The sequence below is a fragment of the Salmo salar genome, chromosome 06 (genome assembly GCF_965601325.2).
Source record: "Salmo salar chromosome 06, fSalSal1, whole genome shotgun sequence".
Taxonomy (NCBI): Eukaryota; Metazoa; Chordata; class Actinopteri; order Salmoniformes; family Salmonidae; genus Salmo; species Salmo salar.
In genome coordinates, this window is record NC_138296.1 from 55066818 (window position 1) to 55088009 (window position 21192).

The window sequence follows — 21192 nt, forward strand, 5'->3', positions numbered from 1 at the left end:
GGCAGAGGAGCATCCTACATTGTAGTACAATTTTTTATCATAGAACAGCATAGTATGTACCATCGCACATGTAATGATGTCAGAGGGAAAATAAATATGTTTGCTGTTTTAAGTAATGCTTTGTAATATATCGCAAACAGAAGTGGGAGTGTCACTGCTACGGATTCCAGCTTTAAAGGGATAGTTCACCCTTTCGTAATTTATTACAGATATGGAGGTATCACTAGCTAGGTTTCCATCCAATTGGTGGCAGATTTTCATGCAAATATTCTAGAATCTGCATAAAGAAAATATGCACATTTTCCCACCAACAAATTGCAGATGCAAATCAGTGCATGATGACATAGTGCACATAAAGTGTCATTTTTTGTTTACATGTACCGAATGTGAATCTAAAGTTCAATGTGTTTCCATCGCATTTTCAACTCTACCGATAATTTTATCACAAAAACTGTTGCGTTAAATAGTAAATGTGCCTACTCTGGTCTTGGCACATGCGCTCTAGCCAACAGCTCACAGATACAGTGCGAGTAGGCTGCGCGGTTAGGCTAGTCTACATGATGAGATTGGCTGTTATGAAAACGTGATTACTGACTGTTTGGAAGGTTTGTTTTCACACTCAAATCATGTTTCAGAGAAGACGTTCAATACAATCATGACGACAGACATAAGGTCAGTATATACTGCCTGCTTTGTTGAAACATGGCAATCAATGTGATCTTAGTTCATAAAGATGTGCTAGACTAGTAATTAGAGAGCTCATCTCATATCTTTGTTCAAGCATGCTTTGGACGAAGTGCATCGTCTAACCAACTATGTCTTTGTCTGATCTATGCAATAGACATAGAAGATAAGTTTCTGTGGTTATAAACATTAGGAAATGAGCTCATACTGTGATCAGTTTGAAACTGTTGGTGCTGACATCTTCAGGACAGGAATACCGGTTTACTTAACGGAGGAATAAACACACATGTTCATCATTGGTGTTTTAACCAGAACGGGGGAAAATGCACTTTATTTATTTTCGCACATGCGCAGTCATACATCTCTCATAGGGCATGACTGTACCAGTGTAAGAACACAATTCAACAACATATTAGTCCACATGCCAACAGAAACGTTTGGTTCTTTAATTCGTTCAGTTCTTACCCGGTTTGCTGCCTTGCCTTCGCTCAATGGATTTGTGCTGGCCATGATATTCCACTACAGAAGAGGTGTCAAAAAGGTGGAATGAGCTTTGGAGAGGAGAGTTAGTCACCTGGGTCATGTTCTTTAGGCACCAAATGACAGAAAACGGACTGAAACATGGAGGAACTAACTGTACTTGTCCAATAAGAAACGCTCATTTTAATTTTCAAAATGTTTTTAAAATGTTTTTTGTTGCGTGCCCAGATGAGTATGTCCTTGACTTGTGAAACCACTAACAACGTCTTAACAACTGGTCTTTTGTCTTAATAATACATTTTGGTCCCAGAACATAGTGTTTTGACAACGGATAGAAAAAGTGTTTTAACTTTTCCAAAGCAAAATGATAAGCAATACAAGTAAGTGCACAATAAATAAATATTCTCTGTTGATGTCTTATAGAGTACAGTCATATTTTTTTAAACAAGCTATCTAGTGGACAGGCAGTCATATGGTACAATACAGTACAGAATTATATTGATACAGTTCTGTCTGAGGGTCACCATAGTTTACAGAAGCCTGTGAACTGAGGAGTGAGAAGTTCCGGGGTGAAGTTTCTCCTAGGTACAGATCAGCTTTCCCTCCCACAATCCTTTACCATTATTGAGGGAAATGCATCTAGGAGCAACTTTACTCTATATGATTGGGGCGACTGCGAAAGAATATTCCCATATTGTACATCACGCTTCACCTTATTTTGTCATAAAGACAAACACTTTAGCCTGGACCCAGATATGTTTGTGCGGTCTTGCTCCTATTGTCGTTGGCAAGACAGCACAAGCAGACCTGGGACCAGGCTACAACACACTTACTGATTTGAATGGAGCAATGCACTCATCTGAATATCAATTGTGGACTGACTTCAGATTTCAATCTTGCCCATTTTTTTCTTCATACATAGCCCATCTTGTAACATTACAGGGAAATACAATTGTCACATATCTTTATGTGTCGCATATCTTTATGTGGCAATACACTCTCGCAAACATACTTAATAGTTAACTTAATACAACACCATCTACAATTATATCGTTTCTGAGGATCACCCAGGCATGTAAAGACCATAGAATTAGAATGAATAGAACGGATGCCCCCATTCAGGTCTATTAAGCCATAATGTTTATAATGGCGGCCATTCATTCTATTTCTATGTTAAAGACGGGTAGATATACACTGAGTGTACAAAACATAAGGAACACCTCTTTCCATGACAGACTGACCAGGTGAAATCTATGATCCCTTATTGATGTCACCTGTTAAATCCACTTCAAATCAGTGTAGATGAAGGGGAAGAGACAGGTTAAATAAGGATTTCTAAGCCTTGAGACAATTGAGACATGGATTGTGTATGTGTGCTATTCAGAAGGTGAATGGGAAAGATTTAAGTGCCTTTGAACAGGGTATGGTAGTAGGTGCTAGGCACACCGGTTTGAGTGTGTCAAGAACTGAAAGAGGACAAAATAGGCTGACACGAATTCAGCTTACAGCAGTGGCCTGCCCAGTCACCAAATCTCAATCCAATTGAGCATCTGTGGGATGAGATGAAACGAGCTATTCGGAGTGGAGATCCACTACCAGCCAACTTGACACACCTGTGGGAAGCATTGGAGTCAACATGGACAGCATCCCTGTGGAACGCTTGACACTTTGTAGAGAGCATGCCTCATCGAATTGAAGCTGTTCTGATGGCAATATTAGGAAGGTGTCCTTAATGTTTTGTACACTCAGTGTATGTCTATGTATTTCAATATGTCAGGAATCATTTATAAAATAAGGCAGTTTTAGAGCGACCTGCAAAGTATTTGATTTTCTCAATCCATGAAGTCATGAAATAGACATTTGCTATGACATGAATACTGTATAAAGCCTTGTCACAGATCTGTTTGTGCCATCATGCCATTGGTGTCACAATGACACAGCAATGGACAGCACAAAGAGATCTGGGGCCAGACTACACTGTATAAGGCAAAATGTGAAACCATTTGGTTAACTGAGACAGATGTGAGTCAGACTGCAGTGCTTACATACAGTGCTTTCGGAAAGTATTCAGACCCCTTGACTTTTTCCACATTTTGTTACGATACAGCCTTATTCTAAAATGGATTAAATCGTTTTTTCCCCTCATCAACACACAATACCCCATAATGACAAAGCAAAAACAGGTTAAGAAATGTTTGCTAATTTGTAAAAAAATAAAAATCACATTTACATAAGGATTCAGACCCTTTAGTCAGTACTTTGTTGAAGCACCTTCGGCAGGGATTACAGCATCGAGTCATCTTGGGTAAGACGCTACAAGCTTGGCACACCTGTATTTGGGGAGTTTCTCCCATTCTTCTCTGCAGATCCTCTCAAACTCTGTCAGGTTGGATGGGGAGCATTGCTGCACAGCTATTTTCAAGTCTCTCCAGAGATGTTCTATCATGTTCAAGTCCAGGCTCTGGCTGGGCCACTCAAGGATATTCAGAGACTTGCCTCGAAGCCACTCCTGCGTTGTCTTGGCTGTGTGCTTAGGGTCATTGTCCTGTTGGAAGGTGAACCTTCGCCCCAGTCTGAGGTCCTAAGCAATCTGGAGCAGGTTTACATCAAGGATCTCTGTACTTTGATCTGTTCATCTTTTCCACGATCCTGACTAGTCTCCCATTCTCTGTCACTGAAAAACATCCCCACAGCATGATGCTGCCACCACCATGCTTCACCGTAGGGATGGTGCCCGGTTTCCTCCAGACATGACGCTTGGCATTCAGGCCAAAGAGTTCAATCTTGGTTTCATCAGACGAGAAAATCTTGTTTCTCATGGTCTGAGAGACCTTTATGTGCTTTTTGGCAAACTCCAAGCAGGCTGTCATGAGCTTTTTACTGAGGAGTGGCTTCTATCTGGACACTCTACCATAAAGGCCTAATTGGTGGAGTGCTGCAGAGATGGTTGTCCTTCTGGAAGGTTCTCCCATCTCCACAAAGGAACTCTAGAGCTCTGTCAGAATGACCATCGGGTTCTTGGTCACCTTCCTGACCAAGGCCCTTCTCCCCCGATTGCTCAGTTTGGCTGGGCAGCTAAGTCTAGGAAGAGTATTGGTGGTTCCAAACTTCTTCCATTTAAGAATGGAGGCCACTGTGTTCTTGGGGACCTTCAACGCAGCAGAAATGTTTTGGTACCCTTCCCCAGATCTGTGCTTCGACACAATCCTGTCTCGAAGCTCTACAGACAATTCCTTCGACCTCATGGCTTGTTTTTTTGCTCTGAAATGCACTGTCAACTGTGGGACCTTATATAGACAGGTGTGTGCCTTTCCAAATCATGTCCAATCAATTGAATTTACCACAGGTGGATTCCAATCAAATTGTAGAAACATCGAGGGTGATCAATGGAAACAGGATGCACCTGAGCTCAATTTCGAATCACATAGCAAAGGGTCTAAATATTTATGTAATTAAGGTTTCTGTTTATCTTTAATACATTTGCAAAAATGTATACAAATAAGGCAGTAACGTAACAAAATGTGGAAAAAGTCAAGGGTCTGAGTACTTTCCGACGGCACGTAAATGGAACATTAACCTTTACCCTCTTCCCCTAAAAGATATGTAAATGCTTGGCGTTTTGCAGTCTTTTGGTGTGTCTCAAATGGCACCCAATTCCCTATATAGTGCACTACTTTTGACCAGAGCCATAGGGAATAGGGTGCCATTTGAGAACAAGGCCAGTAGATGTGTGTTCCACTGTGTGTCCAGGCTCCAGTCAAAGTCCACACCAAACCATTTTATTACAAAGGTAAGCTGTGAAGAGAGAGGAGAAAAATAAGTACAAATGAATAAATGGCATTTTGCTAGATTAAGTCAATTTATTCAGATAATTGTGCGCGCGCACAAACACACATAAGAACAGCCCAGACGTGGGATGGAAATGATTAAGTTTGTGCTTTTCTAATAACCAATTTGTGTTCATGATTGAACAAATCCTCACTATCAGTATCTGCAATTTGGCAGTACGCCCAGAACCTTGTTTTGAGAAAGATATCTCAGTTTTAAGGTCTCAGCTTAGAGAGAAGAAGCCCGGTGAGGTATTGGTCTGTCACATGCATGACCCAGTATTGGTCAGTCACAGGAATGAAGCAAAACATTAATGATGAATAAGCTAAATCATGCAATGTATATAAGAGAACTAACGGGACTGCCCTGGGTGGAGCTCCTGATCGACATGTGTACTTGGTGCATTGAGTTGGTTGGATCCTCTCCAGCGTGCTGATAATAAACAATTATTTATTTAAGATTGACTTTGAGTGTCCCCGTGTAGAATTTCCACGACAAGTGACTGCCATCAGAAAGGGCAAAGCTCTAAACAACAAAACCATTAACGGCAATCAATTCTGTATGCCCCTATTGAAATCACACAAAATATGCATAATATTCCATAGAGTAGACACTTTTTTCTCTAAAGTGTCTTACAGTACAGTGAATGCATACATTTTTTGTCTATGTCGGGGTTTCCCTAACTCGGTCCTGCCCCCCCTCCCCCCCAGGAACACATTTAGTTTTTTGTCTTGGCACTACACAGCTGAATCAAATAATCAAAGCTTGATAATTAGTTGGTTATTTGTGTCAGCTGTGTAGTGCTAGGGGAAAAACCAAAACCTGCACCCAGGTGGGGCCCCAGGACCGAGTTTGTGGAACCCTGGCCTATGTGATCCTTCCCGGAATGGAATCCACGACCCTGGGGTGCCACGCTCTTATCAATGGATTTACATATGCATCAGGACTCAAGGCCTCTAACAAACTTCACACACAAACTCTATTTCCCAGCAGCCATTGCTGAAGATACCCCTCTCACTTTATATTTTTTTTATTAAACCTTTATTTAACTTGGCAAGTCAGTTAAGAACTCAAATTCTTATTTACAATGACGGCCTACCGGGGAACAGTGGATTAACTACCTTGTTCAGGGGCAGAACAACAGACTTTTACCATGTCAGCTCGGGGATTCGATCCAGCAACATTTCGGTTACTGGCCCAACCACTTCCTCAGAAGCCAAATATGTCATCATCATCGACAACCTCCAATAACCAACTCCAGTCCTTCAAAGTCAACAATCAATCTGAAACAGTTGGGGTGTTGCCCAGTTGTCAACCTACAGCCCAGAAGGAACTTGCAATAGTGTTACAAGGTCTGTGCAGTCCATGCAGTGTCCAACAGGTTGCATCATTGAGGCATCCAGTTTTAGTCAGACTACAGTAACCGCATGGAAGAATGGACTAAAGAAATCCTTTATCCCCTTCACACTTAGTCCTAACTAAGACTGATGAACTGACATGGAAATGCTCAATGTGTGTAATGTGCATGTTTTATGTCTGATTTTATCATTTTAAATGCTTAAATGCAAGCAAGAGCGCCAAAGACAATTTTCCATTCTGGACAATACATTTTTCTAAAGGTGCCTGTGTCCCAATTCTCTAACTTTCTGTACACCTTCATCGATTTAAAAGAAAAGACTGATGTAGGAAATATGGGGAATTCCCTAGTCCAGTCTATTCAGATGCCAATCCAATGCTTTTAAATGTGTGAATTGGAGTGCACACCTAGGGAGAAAGTGAAGAGAATTTTTCTAGCAGTTATAGCAGAGCTTGACATTAATGCTGGTCCTCTTGCAAGTAAAAAAAAAAATTGGACAAGAATAATATAGATTTAAATTGTCTGAAATGTACAAATCCAATATCAGTAACACACATCTGATTTATGAATACATTAGCTGTCTATCCATCTTGTTTAATTTAACCAGGGCCATGTTTAGTAGGGAGAAAACATCTTGCAATGGGAAGGTATCAACCTGAAAATATCCAAAAAGATCACTGGTTTTTGCTTCGCGCTGCAAAACGTTTTGCAAAGTTGTGGACTATTGAACACGACCCAGGTTTACACACAAACCTAGCAAATCAAGGGTTCAAATAGTAATGAAAATCGTTCAAATACTTTAACTCTTGACACAACATACATACATACACACACACATATACACAGGGGCGGAAATCCCGGGGGGGACGGGGGGACACACGACCCCCCCCATCCTGGGAAAAATATGATTTGTCCCCCCCAATATATCACTGAAACATAACTATGTAATTTAAATAATATTAATAATACGCAATGAAAGCAATTGTGCTGATTATAGACACTTAATAGCGCGTTTTTAAGTTTCAAAAGATTGCGACCCCCCCACTCTTTGCCTCACAATGATTTGATCCACTGCCAGTTCCTTAGCTTGCTAGGTAACAGAGAGGTCGTATCTACTGTAAGTTAGTGCTTCAAAGTCCCTGTGATAAGGTTAGCGATAAACTGAAATCCAAACTGAACAGAACTACACTCTCTTCTACCATTGTCTTAAATATATTTAATGGTCTCGTTGCAAAAGCTAAATTGTCGCAAGGGAACTTTTATTTATTTATTTTATTTCACCTTTATTTAACCCGGGTAGCAAAGATTATAGCAAACACCACTGAAACTGAATTGGTGCTCGCTAGCTTTGCAAATTCAGCTATTGTTGGAAGCCAGACAATATGAAACAAACTATTACAATTACAAAAGGTTGCAGCATATGTTGTGTAAATGGTGAACTCATACAGCTGTCAACTCTTGCCATTTTAATCCGTTTCACATTTGCTAGCTACCTTTTAGATCGAAGCCCAAATAGAATGATTGAAGATGATAGAAGCCCATCTCCTACTGTAAATAACCTACACACTGTGTGTGTAGCCAGCCAGCCAGGTAGAAAAATGGCAGAAAAATAAAAGACGGACATCAGAGTATTTTTCAATACACCAAAACGCATAGTAAGAACCCTAGTAGCCTAATATCTCAAAGACTAGTTGATAAAATGTTCATAAGAAAGAAATGAAATTCTAATGGAAATGTTTCACAATGATGTCATTAGGCAGAGCAGGCAACAGATGGCACACAGACAGCAGAGTTGGGGACAGATATGCAGGGACAGACTGGCAGAGACAGGGAGTCACAGGTAAGTTTGTTGAGTCTTTGTTTGGCAACATTATGAAAGGTTCTCAATTTTTTTGACTTGTAAAATAGGAACATAATTGGAAAATGCCATGGATACCCCCACTCTCAACTTAAACTGGTGACTGAACTAAGATTTGTTAAAGGCAATGGTATTGCTGTTGTGATTAGTTGTGTAGTTTTGGGTACCGGTAGTTAGGAGTACGGCAAACACCTTATTTCTTTGGTTCCTCAATATACATTTACCATATTACAATGTAGGCTATGTGTTACAGCACTACTTTTGGTGTCCCCCTCAGGAATTGCTCTTGAGAAAATGTAATGTAATTGTCCCCTCCAAAGTTGATATCAGATTTTCGCCCCTGCATATACATATATACACACATATATATACACACATATACATACATAATTTTGCACGGCCAATTTTTCAGTTTTTTATTTGTTAAAAAAGTTTTAAATATCCAATAAATTTCGTTCCAGTTCATAATTGTGTCCCACTTGTTGTTGATTCTTCACAAAAAATTACAGTTTTATATCTTTATGTTTGAAGCCTGAAATGTGGCAAAAGGTCGAAAAGTTCAAGGGGGCCGAATACTTTCGCAAGGCACTGTACATACATACATACATACATACATACATATATATACACACACTGCTCAAAAAAATAAAGGGAACACTAAAATAACACATCCTAGATCTGAATGAATCTGCTGACATAGTTGAATGTGCTGACAACAAAATCACACAAAAATAATCAATGGAAATCCAATTTATCAACCCATGGATGTCTGGATTTGGAGTCACACTCAAAATTAAAGTGGAAAACCACACTACAGGCTGATCCAACTTTGATGTAATGTCCTTAAACAGGTCAAAAGTCAGTAGTGTGTGTGGCCTCCACGTGCCTGTATGACCTCCCTACAACGCCTGGGCATGCTCCTGATGAGGTGGCGGATGGTCTCCTGAGGGATCTCCTCCCAAACCTGGACTAAAGCATCCGCCAACTCCTGGACAGTCTGTGGTGCAATGTGGCGTTGGTGGATGGAGCGAGACATGATGTCCCAGATGTGCTAAATTGGATTCAGGTCTGGGGAACGGGCGGGCCAGTCCATAGCATCAATGCCTTCCTCTTGCAGGAACTGCTGACACACTCCAGCCACATGAGGTCTAGCATTGTCTTGCATTAGGAGGAACCCAGGGCCAACTGCACCAGCATATGGTCTCACAAGGGGTCTGAGGATCTCATCTCGGTACCTAATGGCAGTCAGGCTACCTCTGGCGAGCACATGGAGGGCTGTGCGGCCCCCCAAAGAAATGCCACCCCACACCATGACTGACCCACCGCCAAACCGGTCATGCTGGAGGATGTTGCAGGCAGCAGAACGTTCTCCACGGCGTCTCCAGACTCTGTCACATCTGTCACATGTGCTCAGTGTGAACCTGCTTTCATCTGTGAAGAGCACAGGAAGCCAGTGGCGAATTTGCCAATCTAAGTGTTCTCTGGTAAATGCCAAACGTCCTGCACGGTGTTGGGCTGTAAGCACAACCCCCACCTGTGGACGTCGGGCCCTCATACCACCCTCATGGAGTCTGTTTCTGACCGTTTGAGCAGACACATGCACATTTGTGGCCTACTGGAGGTCATTTTGCAGGGCTCTGGCAGTGCTCCTCCTGCTCCTCCTTGCACAAAGGCGGAGGTATCGGTCCTGCTGCTGGGTTGTTGCCCTCCTACGGCCTCCTCCACGTCTCCTGATGTACTGGCCTGTCTCCTGGTAGCGCCTCCATGCTCTGGACACTACGCTGACAGACACAGCAAACCTTCTTGCCACAGCTCGCATTGATGTGCCATCCTGGATGAGCTGCACTACCTGAGCCACTTGTGTGGGTTGTAGACTTCGTCTCATGCTACCACTAGAGTGAAAGCACCGCCAGCATTCAAAAGTGACCAAAACATCAGCCAGGAAGCATAGGAACTGAGAAGTGGTCTGTGGTCACCACCTGCAGAACCACTCCTTTATTTGGGGTGTCTTGCTAATTGCCTATAATTTCCACCTGTTGTCTATTCCATTTGCACAACAGCATGTGAAATTTATTGTCAATCAGTGTTGCTTCCTAAGTGGACAGTTTGATTTTACAGAAGTGTGATTGACTTGGAGTTACATTGTGTTGTTTAAGTGTTTCCTTTATTTTTTTGAGCAGTGTATATATATATATATATATGACAAAAAAACACATCTACGACAAGAGAGACACCACAATATTTCATAACGAGAGACCTAAGACAACAACATAGCATGGCAGCAACACAACATGACAACATTGTAGCAACACAACATGGTAGCAGCTCAAAACATGGTACAAACATTATTGGGCACAGACAACAGCACAAAGGGCAAGAAGGTAGAGACAACAATATATCACGCGAAGCAGCCACAACTGTCAGTAAGAGTGTCCATGATTGAGTCTTTGAATGAAGAGATGGAGATACCACTGTCCAGGTTGAGTGTTTTTTGCAGCTTGTTCCAGTCGCTAGCTGCAGCGAACTGAAAAGAGGAGCGACCCAGGGATGTGTGTGCTTTGGGGACCTTTAACAGAATGTGACTGGCAGAATGAGTGTTGTATGTGGAGGATGAGGGCTGCAGTAGGTATCTCAGATAAGAGGGAATGAGGCCTTAGAGGGTTTTATAAATAAGCATTGCGACGGGTATATAGAGATGACCAGTTTACAGAAGAGTATAGAGTGCAGTGATGTGTCCTATAAAGGAGCATTTGTGGCACATCTGATGGCCGAATGGTAAAGAAGCCGCTCGAGAGAACCCTTGCCTGCCAATCTATAAATTACATCTCCGTAATCTAACATGGGTAGGATGGTCATCTGAATCAGGGTTAGTTTGGGAGCTGTGGTGAAAGAGGAGTGATTGCGATAGAGGAAACCAAGTGCAGATGTAACCGTAGCCTGCAGCTTGATATGTGCTTAGAGAAGGACAGTGTACCATCTAGCCATACTCCCAAGTACTTGTATGGGTTGACTACCTCAAGCTCAGAGGTAGTAATCAAAGCGGTGGGGAGAGGGGCATTCTTCTTACCAAACCACATTACCTTTGTTTTGGAGGTGTTCAGAACAAGGTTAAGGGCAGAGAAAGCTTGTTGGACACTAAGAAATCTTTGTTGAAGAGCGTTTAACACAAAATCCGAGGAGGGGCCAGCTGAGTATAAGACTATCATCTGCATATAAATGGATGAGAGAGAGCTTCCTACTGCGTGAGCTATGTTGTTGATGTAAATTGAGAAGAGCGTGGGCCTTAGGATCGAGCCTTGGGGTACTCCCTTGGTGACAGGCAGTGGCTGAGACAGAAGATGTTCTGACTTTATAAACTGCACTCTTTGAAAGAGGTAGTTAGGAAACCAGGCGAAAGACCCCTCAGAGACACCAATACTCCTTAGCCAGCCCACAAGAATGGAATGGTCTACCGTATCAAAAGCATTGGCCAAGTCAATACATTTCTGCCCCTCTAGAGTGGCCCCGGACAACTGTAAGTGCTGTTATTGTGAAGTGGAAACGTCTCGAAGCAACAGCGGCTCAGCCATGAAGTAGTAGGCCACACAAGCTCACAGAACGGGACCGCTGAAGCGCGTAGCCCGTGAAAATAATCTGTCCTCAGATGCAACACTCACTACGGAGTTCCAAACTGCCTCTGGAAGCAACGTCAGCATAAGAACTGTTTGTCGGGAGCTACACGAAATGGGTTTCCATGGCCGAGCAGCTGCACACAAGACTAAGATCACCATGAGCAATGCCAAGCATCGGCTGGAGTGGTGTAAAGCTTGCCGCCAATGGACTCTGGAGCAGTGGAAATGCGTTCTCTGGAGTGATGAATCACACTTCACCATCTGGCAGTCCGACGGATGAATCTGGGTTTGGCGGATGCCAGGAGAACACTACCTGCCCCAATGCATAGTGCCAACTGTAACGTTTGGTAGAGGAGGAATAATGATCTGGGGCTGCTTTTCATGGTTCGGGCTAGGCCCCTTAGTTCTAGAGATGGGAAATCTTTTAACGCTGTGCTTCCAACTTTGTGGCAACAGTTTGGGGAAGGCCCTTTCCTGTTTCAGCATGACAACACCCCCATGTACAAATCGAGGTCCATACAGAAATGGCTTGTTGAGATTGGTGTGGAAGAACTTGACTGGCCTGCACAGAGCCCTGACCTCAACCCACACCTTTGGGATGAATTGTTAGATCTCTCACTCAAACCCTTGTCATTTGTTTGTTTTATGTTGCACCTACCTCAAATGTGTTATTTCATGTTACTGAATGTATCCAGAGTATTTTCAGATTTCATTATCAACAAATGCATCAAAAAGTACAGTTAATGTAAAATGAACATAAAATCAACAGTATAATTTTAGATTCAGTCTTCTGCCAGATTAACTGTTTTGTCCTCACCTTTAATCATTTTCCAAACTGTTCCCTTTTAATAGCTTACCATGGTTATGCATATGCGTTTTCATATTTCTTCTGTAAGAAACATTTATATTTAGCCCTATCCATATAGGCCAATTCCCACGAGTGTAAATGGTTAATATTGCTTGATTGAGCTTGTCTGGTGCAGTGTAACCAACGGAATAGCCCCAAAAGCGCAAACACCGCCGATCTGGCATTCCAGGCAGGCTCAAGCAAATACTGAAAGTATTTGAAAGATTTCCAAAACAATTTGAACCCAGGTCTGAAAGCCACCCTCTTTACCATCCATAGTCTTACCTGGGCTTCCCTGCAGGCTGAGTCTGCTGGCGACTGTGCTGGACCTTGATGGCTCCGCGGTGGGGGGACAGGCTTGGAGAGTTGCAGGGGGAGGTGCCACGGGAGAGTCGGGGGGAGGAGTGGGAGGGTGGCTCGGCAGCTTGGGCCACGGAGGCGGGTCCAGGGTGTTTCCTCGGGATGCGTCTGATTAGCCGGCTGACCCATTGCTGTTGCTCCTCCTGAGAGCCGGCCAATAGGAGTAGGTCTTTGGCCGTGGATAAGTTGTAGTTCACTAAGGGAGGAGGGTTGAAGTTAATGAATACACAAATACAGGAAAACTATTTATTTAAAGAAAACTGACTAATATGTATGCCTACCAAAATGTGCTTTAACTTCACTGTCCTAATAATATAGACGCTAAAGTGGCAATGTTCAAGGGGGACTAACATTCTAAACAGTAATTCCCATTGTTGGAAAACTCATAAATAATATTTAACCCTCGCTTGCCTAACCTAGATGGGAAAGTGGCACATTTTGTGGCAAGTGAGCCCTCTTGGTTTTAGAACTCTATGAGTGAACACCACAGGGTTTATAGAGTATTATGGAAAGTGGGAGACAAGGGAGGGTTAAATATTGTGACCATTCCCCTCTTACTGACCCCTGCAGGGGGCGATGGCCTCCTCATTCCGGTCTAAGTGGTCCTTGTGACACTTGGTGTGGCAGCGGCGGCACTCCAGCGCGGGCGGCGGCTTGAACACGTTCCACAGGGGCCGCGTGCATGCCTCACAGCTCGACGGCAGGTGGTAGAGAGTGGGGATAAACTCGTGACCCTTGTGCGTGACGTAGGAGGAGCCCTCGCCCGCCAGCGCCGGCGGCTCTACCGCAAACTCCTGCTCCCGCTTGGTCTCGCCCTCATTGGCGTAAAGGATCTGTGAGGTGGAGAGATGGAAGAGGAATGAGGAACAGATAATGTTACGTTTCTGTAAATGAGGATTCTGTTGAAAGTCTCGAAGAAAAGATATTGATGTCAATGTGAGTTGTCACCTGGAATATCCTGGGGATTTCTTTGGTGTCAGCACGGTACACGTCTGTTTGAGTGACCGGTCGGACGTGGAACAGCTTACTGCATGGAGGAAAGAATGGCAAAATGATAGGCATCTCAATAGAAGCAGTGAGGAAAAAAAGGTCAAATGAGGACAAACAAGCTTTGTGACGCACTCAATGTCTAGGATCATGTAGGGGTTGGACTGCTCTCGGTCCATCTCACTATTGTAGAACAAGATCTTCTTACTGCTTACCACCACGTACTGAGAGAGAGAGAAAGAGCAGGGAAAAAGACAAAATCACACAGTATGACTCACGTGTCAGTGGAATAATCAATAAAGACAAATAATCAGGTACAGAAATCAGGTACCCTTCTATCCCATCCAAATCTCTTGGTGTTCTTCACCGGAAGTGATAGCCAGCCCTCCAGCCTGGTATCTGTTTTGCATACAGGAAACAGGAAGTACATTAATATTGCTTCATAAGAGCTTCATTACAGCTCTGTTACATACTGCAGAGAGCTGAGGTCAGGGGCCAATCCACACGGCCCACTTCATTGTTTCAACCAGTTAAACCATTGTTGTCGTAACGTGTTGCGCGCTTCATGTAATGCTCTGTAGTTAATTATTGTCTCTATACGTTTTTTTACATGCCTTCCCAACAAAGGTTTTTATTTCGCTAAATGAATCTACTAATAGTGCTTGAAAAAAAAATGGCGCCCTATTTCTTATCCAAAATGGTACAATTTCTGGTCAAAGTAGTGCACTATATAAGGAATTGGGGGGCCATTTGAGATGCAGCTCAGGATTCCTACACTGGAGCTATTCCAAATAGGGAAAACGTTTTGAAAGTCCACATAGTTTGAGTTGACTCAACTCAAGGTTAACAGGGGCCACACAATGTTAGGCTGCGACTTTCCGCACACAGCTGTGAAACACCAACCACCATTACTGTAGTTGCACTGCAGAGTCACTGCCGGAGTGTTACAGACTGACAGACGGCCGAGGCGGGATAGAGAGGGTACGTATTTTGGAGACTTGCTTCGTTGCGTTTGAACCACCATGAGGGCCAAAGGTCGGCGGCCAAAGGTGAGGGCCAAAGGTCGGCGGCCATGTTCTAACCGGCCATCATTTACTTCATACTCTTTCTCTTCCTCCTATTCCTCATTATTAGAGTCGGAGCCAAAGAGAGGGTGAGCCACTCTAAAGGAGGGCTGGGTGGCAATGCTGACAGATTTCTGCCTGCGCTGGTAGTGTGGAAGGCATGAATTCGGAGGTGTGGGAGTGACTGATGAACACTACACCATCACCACAGACAGAAAGAGGGAGCGTGGGAGTGGATATTGAAGGGAAAGAAAGAAAGGAATAAGGAATTAAAGGTGTATTCAAGGCAGATGTTTAGGCAAAGTGAAAGAAGGGGTGGGGAAGTCAATAAAGGAGTGACAGGTGGGAAAATAAAAGGTGTGAGGAAAACTGTGTTGAGACAGAGAGATAGGGAAGGATAGAGGGATTGATAGGTGTGTTCAGTGCTTTGACTTGAATGTTAAATATTAATTATTTAACGCTCAAGTTAAAACATTGAACATTTGAGTACATAAAGGTAACACCTGCCTATTAAGGGTTTCCAATTGAAGAGTTAAGTGGCCAGTGTTAAAGTGAGGGGTGTGAGGGCGGTCTTACCTGGGTAACCGCTGTCGTCCTTGTCCAGGTCGTTACCGCTGCTGATGCTGGTGGAGTCCATAGAGTGGATGCTAAGAGAGGTCAGCTGACAGCGCAGCTGCTCAATGTCACTGTCCTTACTGTCCAAGGCCATCTGGAGCTCCATGCGTACCTGGCTCTCATCTGATAACACCTACAGTACAGATGGAAATCAGAGGAGGTTGCTGGCACCTTAAATGGGGAGGACAGGCTCGTAGTAATGGCTGGAGTGGAATAAGTGGAATTGTATCAAACACATGGTTTCCATGTGTTTGATGCCATTCCATTACCACGAGCCTGTCCTCCACTCAGCAGCCTCCACTGATGGAAACACACATGCACACACTTTTAGCTGAAGTAGCATCAAGTAGGTAGTATTTACTGGTGTCTTTATATCGATGTGACTTTGGGAGGCCATTCCAGCCAGCTGGCCTCACTTTGTTCCCACAGCACTGCCTAGTAATAAGAAAATGAAATGCTCTCATAGTAAAACGTTCACAGCAAGAAGTGGTTGTGTGATGGTTAGTATTTTATTTATTTAACCTTCATTTAACTAGGCAAGTCAGTTAAGAACAATTTCTTATTTACGACGCTGGGCCAATTGTGCGCCGCCCTACGGGACTCTCAATCACAGCCGGTTGTGATACAGCCTGGAATCTAACCAGGGTCTGTTGTGACGCCTCTAGCACTGAGATGCAGTGCCTTAGACCACTGCGCCACTCGGGAGCCCAACCTAGTACAAGGTTGTGTGATGGTTAGTTTAAGGTTGTGGTTGTGTTTTGGTTGGACTGACTACCTGTTTAAGTGGTTGCGTGATGGTTAGTGTAAGGTTGTGGTTATATTATAGACTGACCGCCTGCATATCGTTTATCTCTCTTTGGTACTTGATGATGGTACTGTTGAGTTTCTCCTTCTCCGACCTCAGCTCCAGCTGTAGCTTCCTGTTCTCCTTCTCCTTCCTGCGCATGTCCAGGGTGTCGTCGCGGTGGTGACCCGTACGCATCATCTCCCTCCGGTTCATGATTTCAGACAGCTTGTTGACCGCCTGGTGGATACAACCATACATATACACAATATGTTATGGGGACGGAAATGGACAGCACACCGCAATATACACTGAGTGTACAAAACATTAGGAACACCTTCCTAATATTTGCTCTTAGAACAGCCTCAATTCGTTGGGACACGGACTCTACAAGGTGTCAAAATCGTTCCACAGGGATGCTGGCCCATGTTGACTCCAATGCGTCCCACAGTTGTGTCAAGTTGTCTGGAAGTTCTTTGGGTGGTGGACAATTCTTGATACACGGGAAACATTCGAGCGTGATACACCCAACAGCGTTGCAGTTCTTGACACACTCAAACCGGTACACCTGGCACCTTCTACCATAACCCGTTCAAAGGCACTTAAATATTTTGTCTTGCCCATCACCCTCTGAATGGCACACACACAATCCATGTCTCAATTGTCTTAAAAATCCTTCTTAAACCTGTCTCCTCCCCTAAATCTACACTGATTGAAGTGGATTTAACAGGTGACATCAATAAGGGATCATAGCTTTCACCTGGATTCATGGAAAGAGCAGTGTTTTGTAAAACTCAGTGTATATTCGCAATGAAAAATACTTTATGGGCTGGTTTCCCGGACACACGATTCAGCCTAGTCCTGGAACAAAAAGCGCTTTTGATGTAGATTCTAGGAAACTGACTCTATATATTGCATAATATGTAACATTTTAGTTTTTTATCTGTTCTGCTGAACCCAGGACCATGAACCCCCGATACTTTGTACTCCAGGAGCTAACGTGTTATGCTAACAATTACCCTACCAATAACGTGGTCTTGGTTGGGAAAGGGTGACACTACTTTAACAGCGACACTATTTGTGGCTAACCAGTGCTTTCTAGCCAGCTAGCTCATATGTGATACACATCCAAACAGTCCCTCACCTGTATCTTAAGCGTTCTCTCCGTCTGCAGATTCTTCTCGAAGGACATCTTCACGCTGTTCATATGTCTCTCCTCCTCCCTGGCCTTCTGGAGCTCTGTGAACAAACATTCCCACAACATTTATGGAACATTCTGGTCCTGGGCTCAAAGTAGTAAGGGCGAGAGGGGGGGGGGGGGGGATGCTACTCACGTTGCTGCATCTCCTTCAGTTGGTTATTGAGCTCCTCTTTCTCATTGGCCAGGTTGGCCACGTCCACGGTCAGGGTGCTGTTGGACTCCTCCAACTGTAAGGGACCACAGATGACAGGTGAGCATTACAGACACCAAGTACAATGGGAGAAGGGTCTCAAAAGTATTCAGTGACACCCACTCTTTGACAACATTCTTATTTGACTGATTAAACTCAAGCCTCAGTCTCTCTTCCTCCCCGCTCTGTCTCTCTCTCCAACCCACCCCCCCTCACCGAGCCGATGGTGGCCTCCTTGTCCCCTAGCTCCTGCCTGTGTCGGGCCATCATGTCCTTGATCTCCAGCTCCTTCATGATCTTCTCCTTCTCCAGATTGGAGTACTGCTCCTCGGCGATGGAGCGCGCCAGCTGTTCAGAGTCCACCTTGGTCAGGCTCACCCCCAGCTGTGCTGCCAGGGAATCCCTGTGGGAAGGAAGACCCGGAATACCAGGGAATGTGTGAATTTGGAGAAATACTGACACTACTGTATGGGAAAATGACTGAATCTAGTCCAGTGCAATATGTCAGAGCAGTCACTGGAAGGCCAGAAAGGAAATCCCGGAATACCAGGAAAATCCTGGTTTGGTGGAATCTGTGCACTATAATATGGGAAAATTAAGCTAATGACATCAGTGTCCTGTACTGTATGTCGGGACGGTCACTTGACCTAGGAATACATTCATCTTGCATTGACAAACTTTGTAATAGGAGAAGGCTGGCCTGAGGTTAGGTTTAAGTACACTACCGTTCAAAAGTTTGGGGTCACTTAAAAATGTCCTTGTTTTTGAAAGAAAAGCCCATTATGTCCATTAAAATAACACCAATTTGATCAGAAATACAGTGTAGACATTGTTAATGTTTTAAATGACTAGTGTAGCTGGAAACAGATTATTTTTTATGGAATATCTACATAAGCGTACAGAGGCCCATTATCAGCAACCATCACTCCTGTGTTCCAATGGCACGTTGTGTTAGCTAATCCAAGTTTATAAATTTAAAAGGCTAATTGATCATTAGAAAACCATTTTGCAATTATGTTAGCACAGCTGAAAACTGTTGTGCTAATTACAGAAGCAATAAAACTGGCCATCTTTAGACTAGTTAAGTACCTGGAGCATCATCATTTGTTTGTTCGATCAAAATGGCTAGAAACAAAGACCTTTCTTCTGAAACTCGTCAGTCTATTCTTGTTCTGAGAAATGAAGGCTATTCCATGTGAGAAATTGCCAAGAAACTGAAGATCTCGTACAACGCTGTGTACTACTCCCATTCACAGAACAGCACAAACTGGCTCTAACCAAAATAGAAAGAGGAGTGGGTGCACAACTGAGCAATAGGACAAGTACATTAGTGTCTAGTTTGAGAAACAGACGCCTCACAAGTCCTCAACTGGCAGCTTCATTAAATAGTACCCGCAAAACACCAGTCTCAACTTCAACAGTGAAGAGCCGACTCCGGGATGCTGGCCTTCTAGGCAGAGACATCACCAGGCATTAAATTAGTTAATAGACGAATACGAGAGTTCCAAACCTCTGCCAATAGCTAGTTTTCTGTTTTCCCCTCCCCACCATTTTAATTGAAAACAATGACAGTAAGGTACTTAATTGTTACCCAGAAATGATTTGATATTGAGATAAAATTAGACCTCCGGGAGTTTAGAGCTTAAAGTCTGTCTGTGTGACTTTACAGTGTGTGCTAATAATCAAACATCTTGTGTAATTTGGTCAGATTCTTGAATATCATTGTGTTTGTAATATGGTGATTGATGGCACATCACCTGTAGACTAGGCATCACAAGAGGTTAGGTTACGCTCTGATCACATTACCTGCAGTATTGTCAGGCTATCATTTCGCCATGATAACACGAGGCATTATTACACGAGGCTACAGCTAATCACTCGTGGACAGACTACTTAAACATAAGTGGTACCATGTATGTTTACGTAGTCTGTCCATGAGAGATGAACTTTGTGCTAATGACACTAATCTCCAAGAGCTTGTTAGAAGTGCTTCTTTCTAGCATGGGTCCAGCAACTACAGTGGATGTGTAACCAGGCCAGTGCAGTACAGCTGGGCTAAGTAGTGGGAACAAAGATATAATTGAGTTTCAGGTAGGGTTGTAAAAATCCAGTAACTTTCCCAGGGTTTCCAGAAATCACGGTTAAATGATTTCCAGAAAATAAATGGGAATTTTGGGGAAACTTACAGGAATTTCGCACTCCTAGTGTCAAGGCACAGTTTTTGGTAGGATCCTGTTCCAGTACCTCTCCTCCTGGTACTCCTCCAGTCTCTGCAGAATGTCCTTATACAGCTTGTTCCTCTTATCACACTCCTCCTTCAGCTCCCGGATCTGGGTCTTGTACGGGGTCTGGTACAGAGGACAGCTACGTCAACACACACCAACTATGTACATCCCAAATGGCACCCTATTCCCTATGTAGTGCATTACTTTTGACCAGGGTCAATAGGGATAGGATGCCATTTGAGACATAAACACTGGAAAGCAGAATTACTAGACTGAGAAACTGCTAAATATATAGTCTTTCTTAGGGTTGAAAACATTCTGGTAACTTTACAAAAATTCCCAGCAGTATTCTAACCAGGATTTCTGGTAAACATGGGAATTTGGGGAAAATCTAGAAGTCAACAGTACCGTGAAATACTGTTCTGTCTCCAGCTGGTCCTTCATCTCCTTCAGCTGTCCGTCAGTCTCCTGTCTCTCCCTGTGATTGCGGAAAAGGACTGTCAATCACTGTCATGTCAAATCAATCTAAAACAAGCAACACACAACTCCCAACATGTAGTGCCTGGGGAAGACAGAAATGATACCTACTGATGAGTAACATCTATTGGCCATCACATCCTCTCTCTCACACACTCATACAGTGCCTTGGGAAAGTATTCAAACCCCTGGACTTTTTTACATTTACATTTTTTTACATTTTAGTCATTTAGCAGACGCTCTTATCCAGAGCGACTTACAAATTGGTGCATTCACCTAAATATCCAGTGGAACAACCACTTTACAATAGTGCATCTAAATCTTTTAAGGGGGGGTTAGAAGGACTTTTCCCACATTTTGTTACGTTACAGCCTTATTCTAAAATGGATTAAATATATAAAACTCCTCAGCAATCTACACACAATACCCCACAATGACAAAGCAAAAACTGTTTATTTTGCTAATTTATTTATTTAAAAAAAAGAAGGAAATATGACATTTACATAAGTATTCAAACACTTCACTCAATACTTTGTTGAAGCACCTTTGGAAGCAATTACAGCCTCAAGTCTTCTTGGGTATGACACTGCAAGCTTGGCACACCTGCATTTGGGGAGTTTCTCC

The 21192-nt window shown here is 43.3% G+C and overlaps 1 protein-coding gene across 2 annotated transcripts in view; it reads right to left on the minus strand.

Moving 5' to 3' along the window:
• Positions 1–980: 980 nt before the first annotated feature.
• The window catches only part of LOC106607561 (rho-associated protein kinase 2), a 61854-nt gene continuing 41642 nt past the window's right edge, over positions 981–21192 (minus strand). For both annotated transcript variants that reach the window (XM_014204611.3, XM_045720705.2), the window contains 13 exons: positions 20500–20569; positions 20111–20214; positions 18083–18269; positions 17810–17903; positions 17620–17714; positions 16524–16715; positions 15653–15824; positions 14344–14411; positions 14148–14236; positions 13974–14052; positions 13588–13858; positions 12951–13221; positions 981–4959 (listed from right to left, as the gene is read on the minus strand). In XM_014204611.3, the coding sequence (XP_014060086.3) occupies positions 4947–4959; positions 12951–13221; positions 13588–13858; positions 13974–14052; positions 14148–14236; positions 14344–14411; positions 15653–15824; positions 16524–16715; positions 17620–17714; positions 17810–17903; positions 18083–18269; positions 20111–20214; positions 20500–20569 (1705 nt within the window). In that variant the 3' untranslated portion in view covers positions 981–4946. The remainder of the gene's footprint in view (positions 4960–12950; positions 13222–13587; positions 13859–13973; positions 14053–14147; positions 14237–14343; positions 14412–15652; positions 15825–16523; positions 16716–17619; positions 17715–17809; positions 17904–18082; positions 18270–20110; positions 20215–20499; positions 20570–21192) is intronic.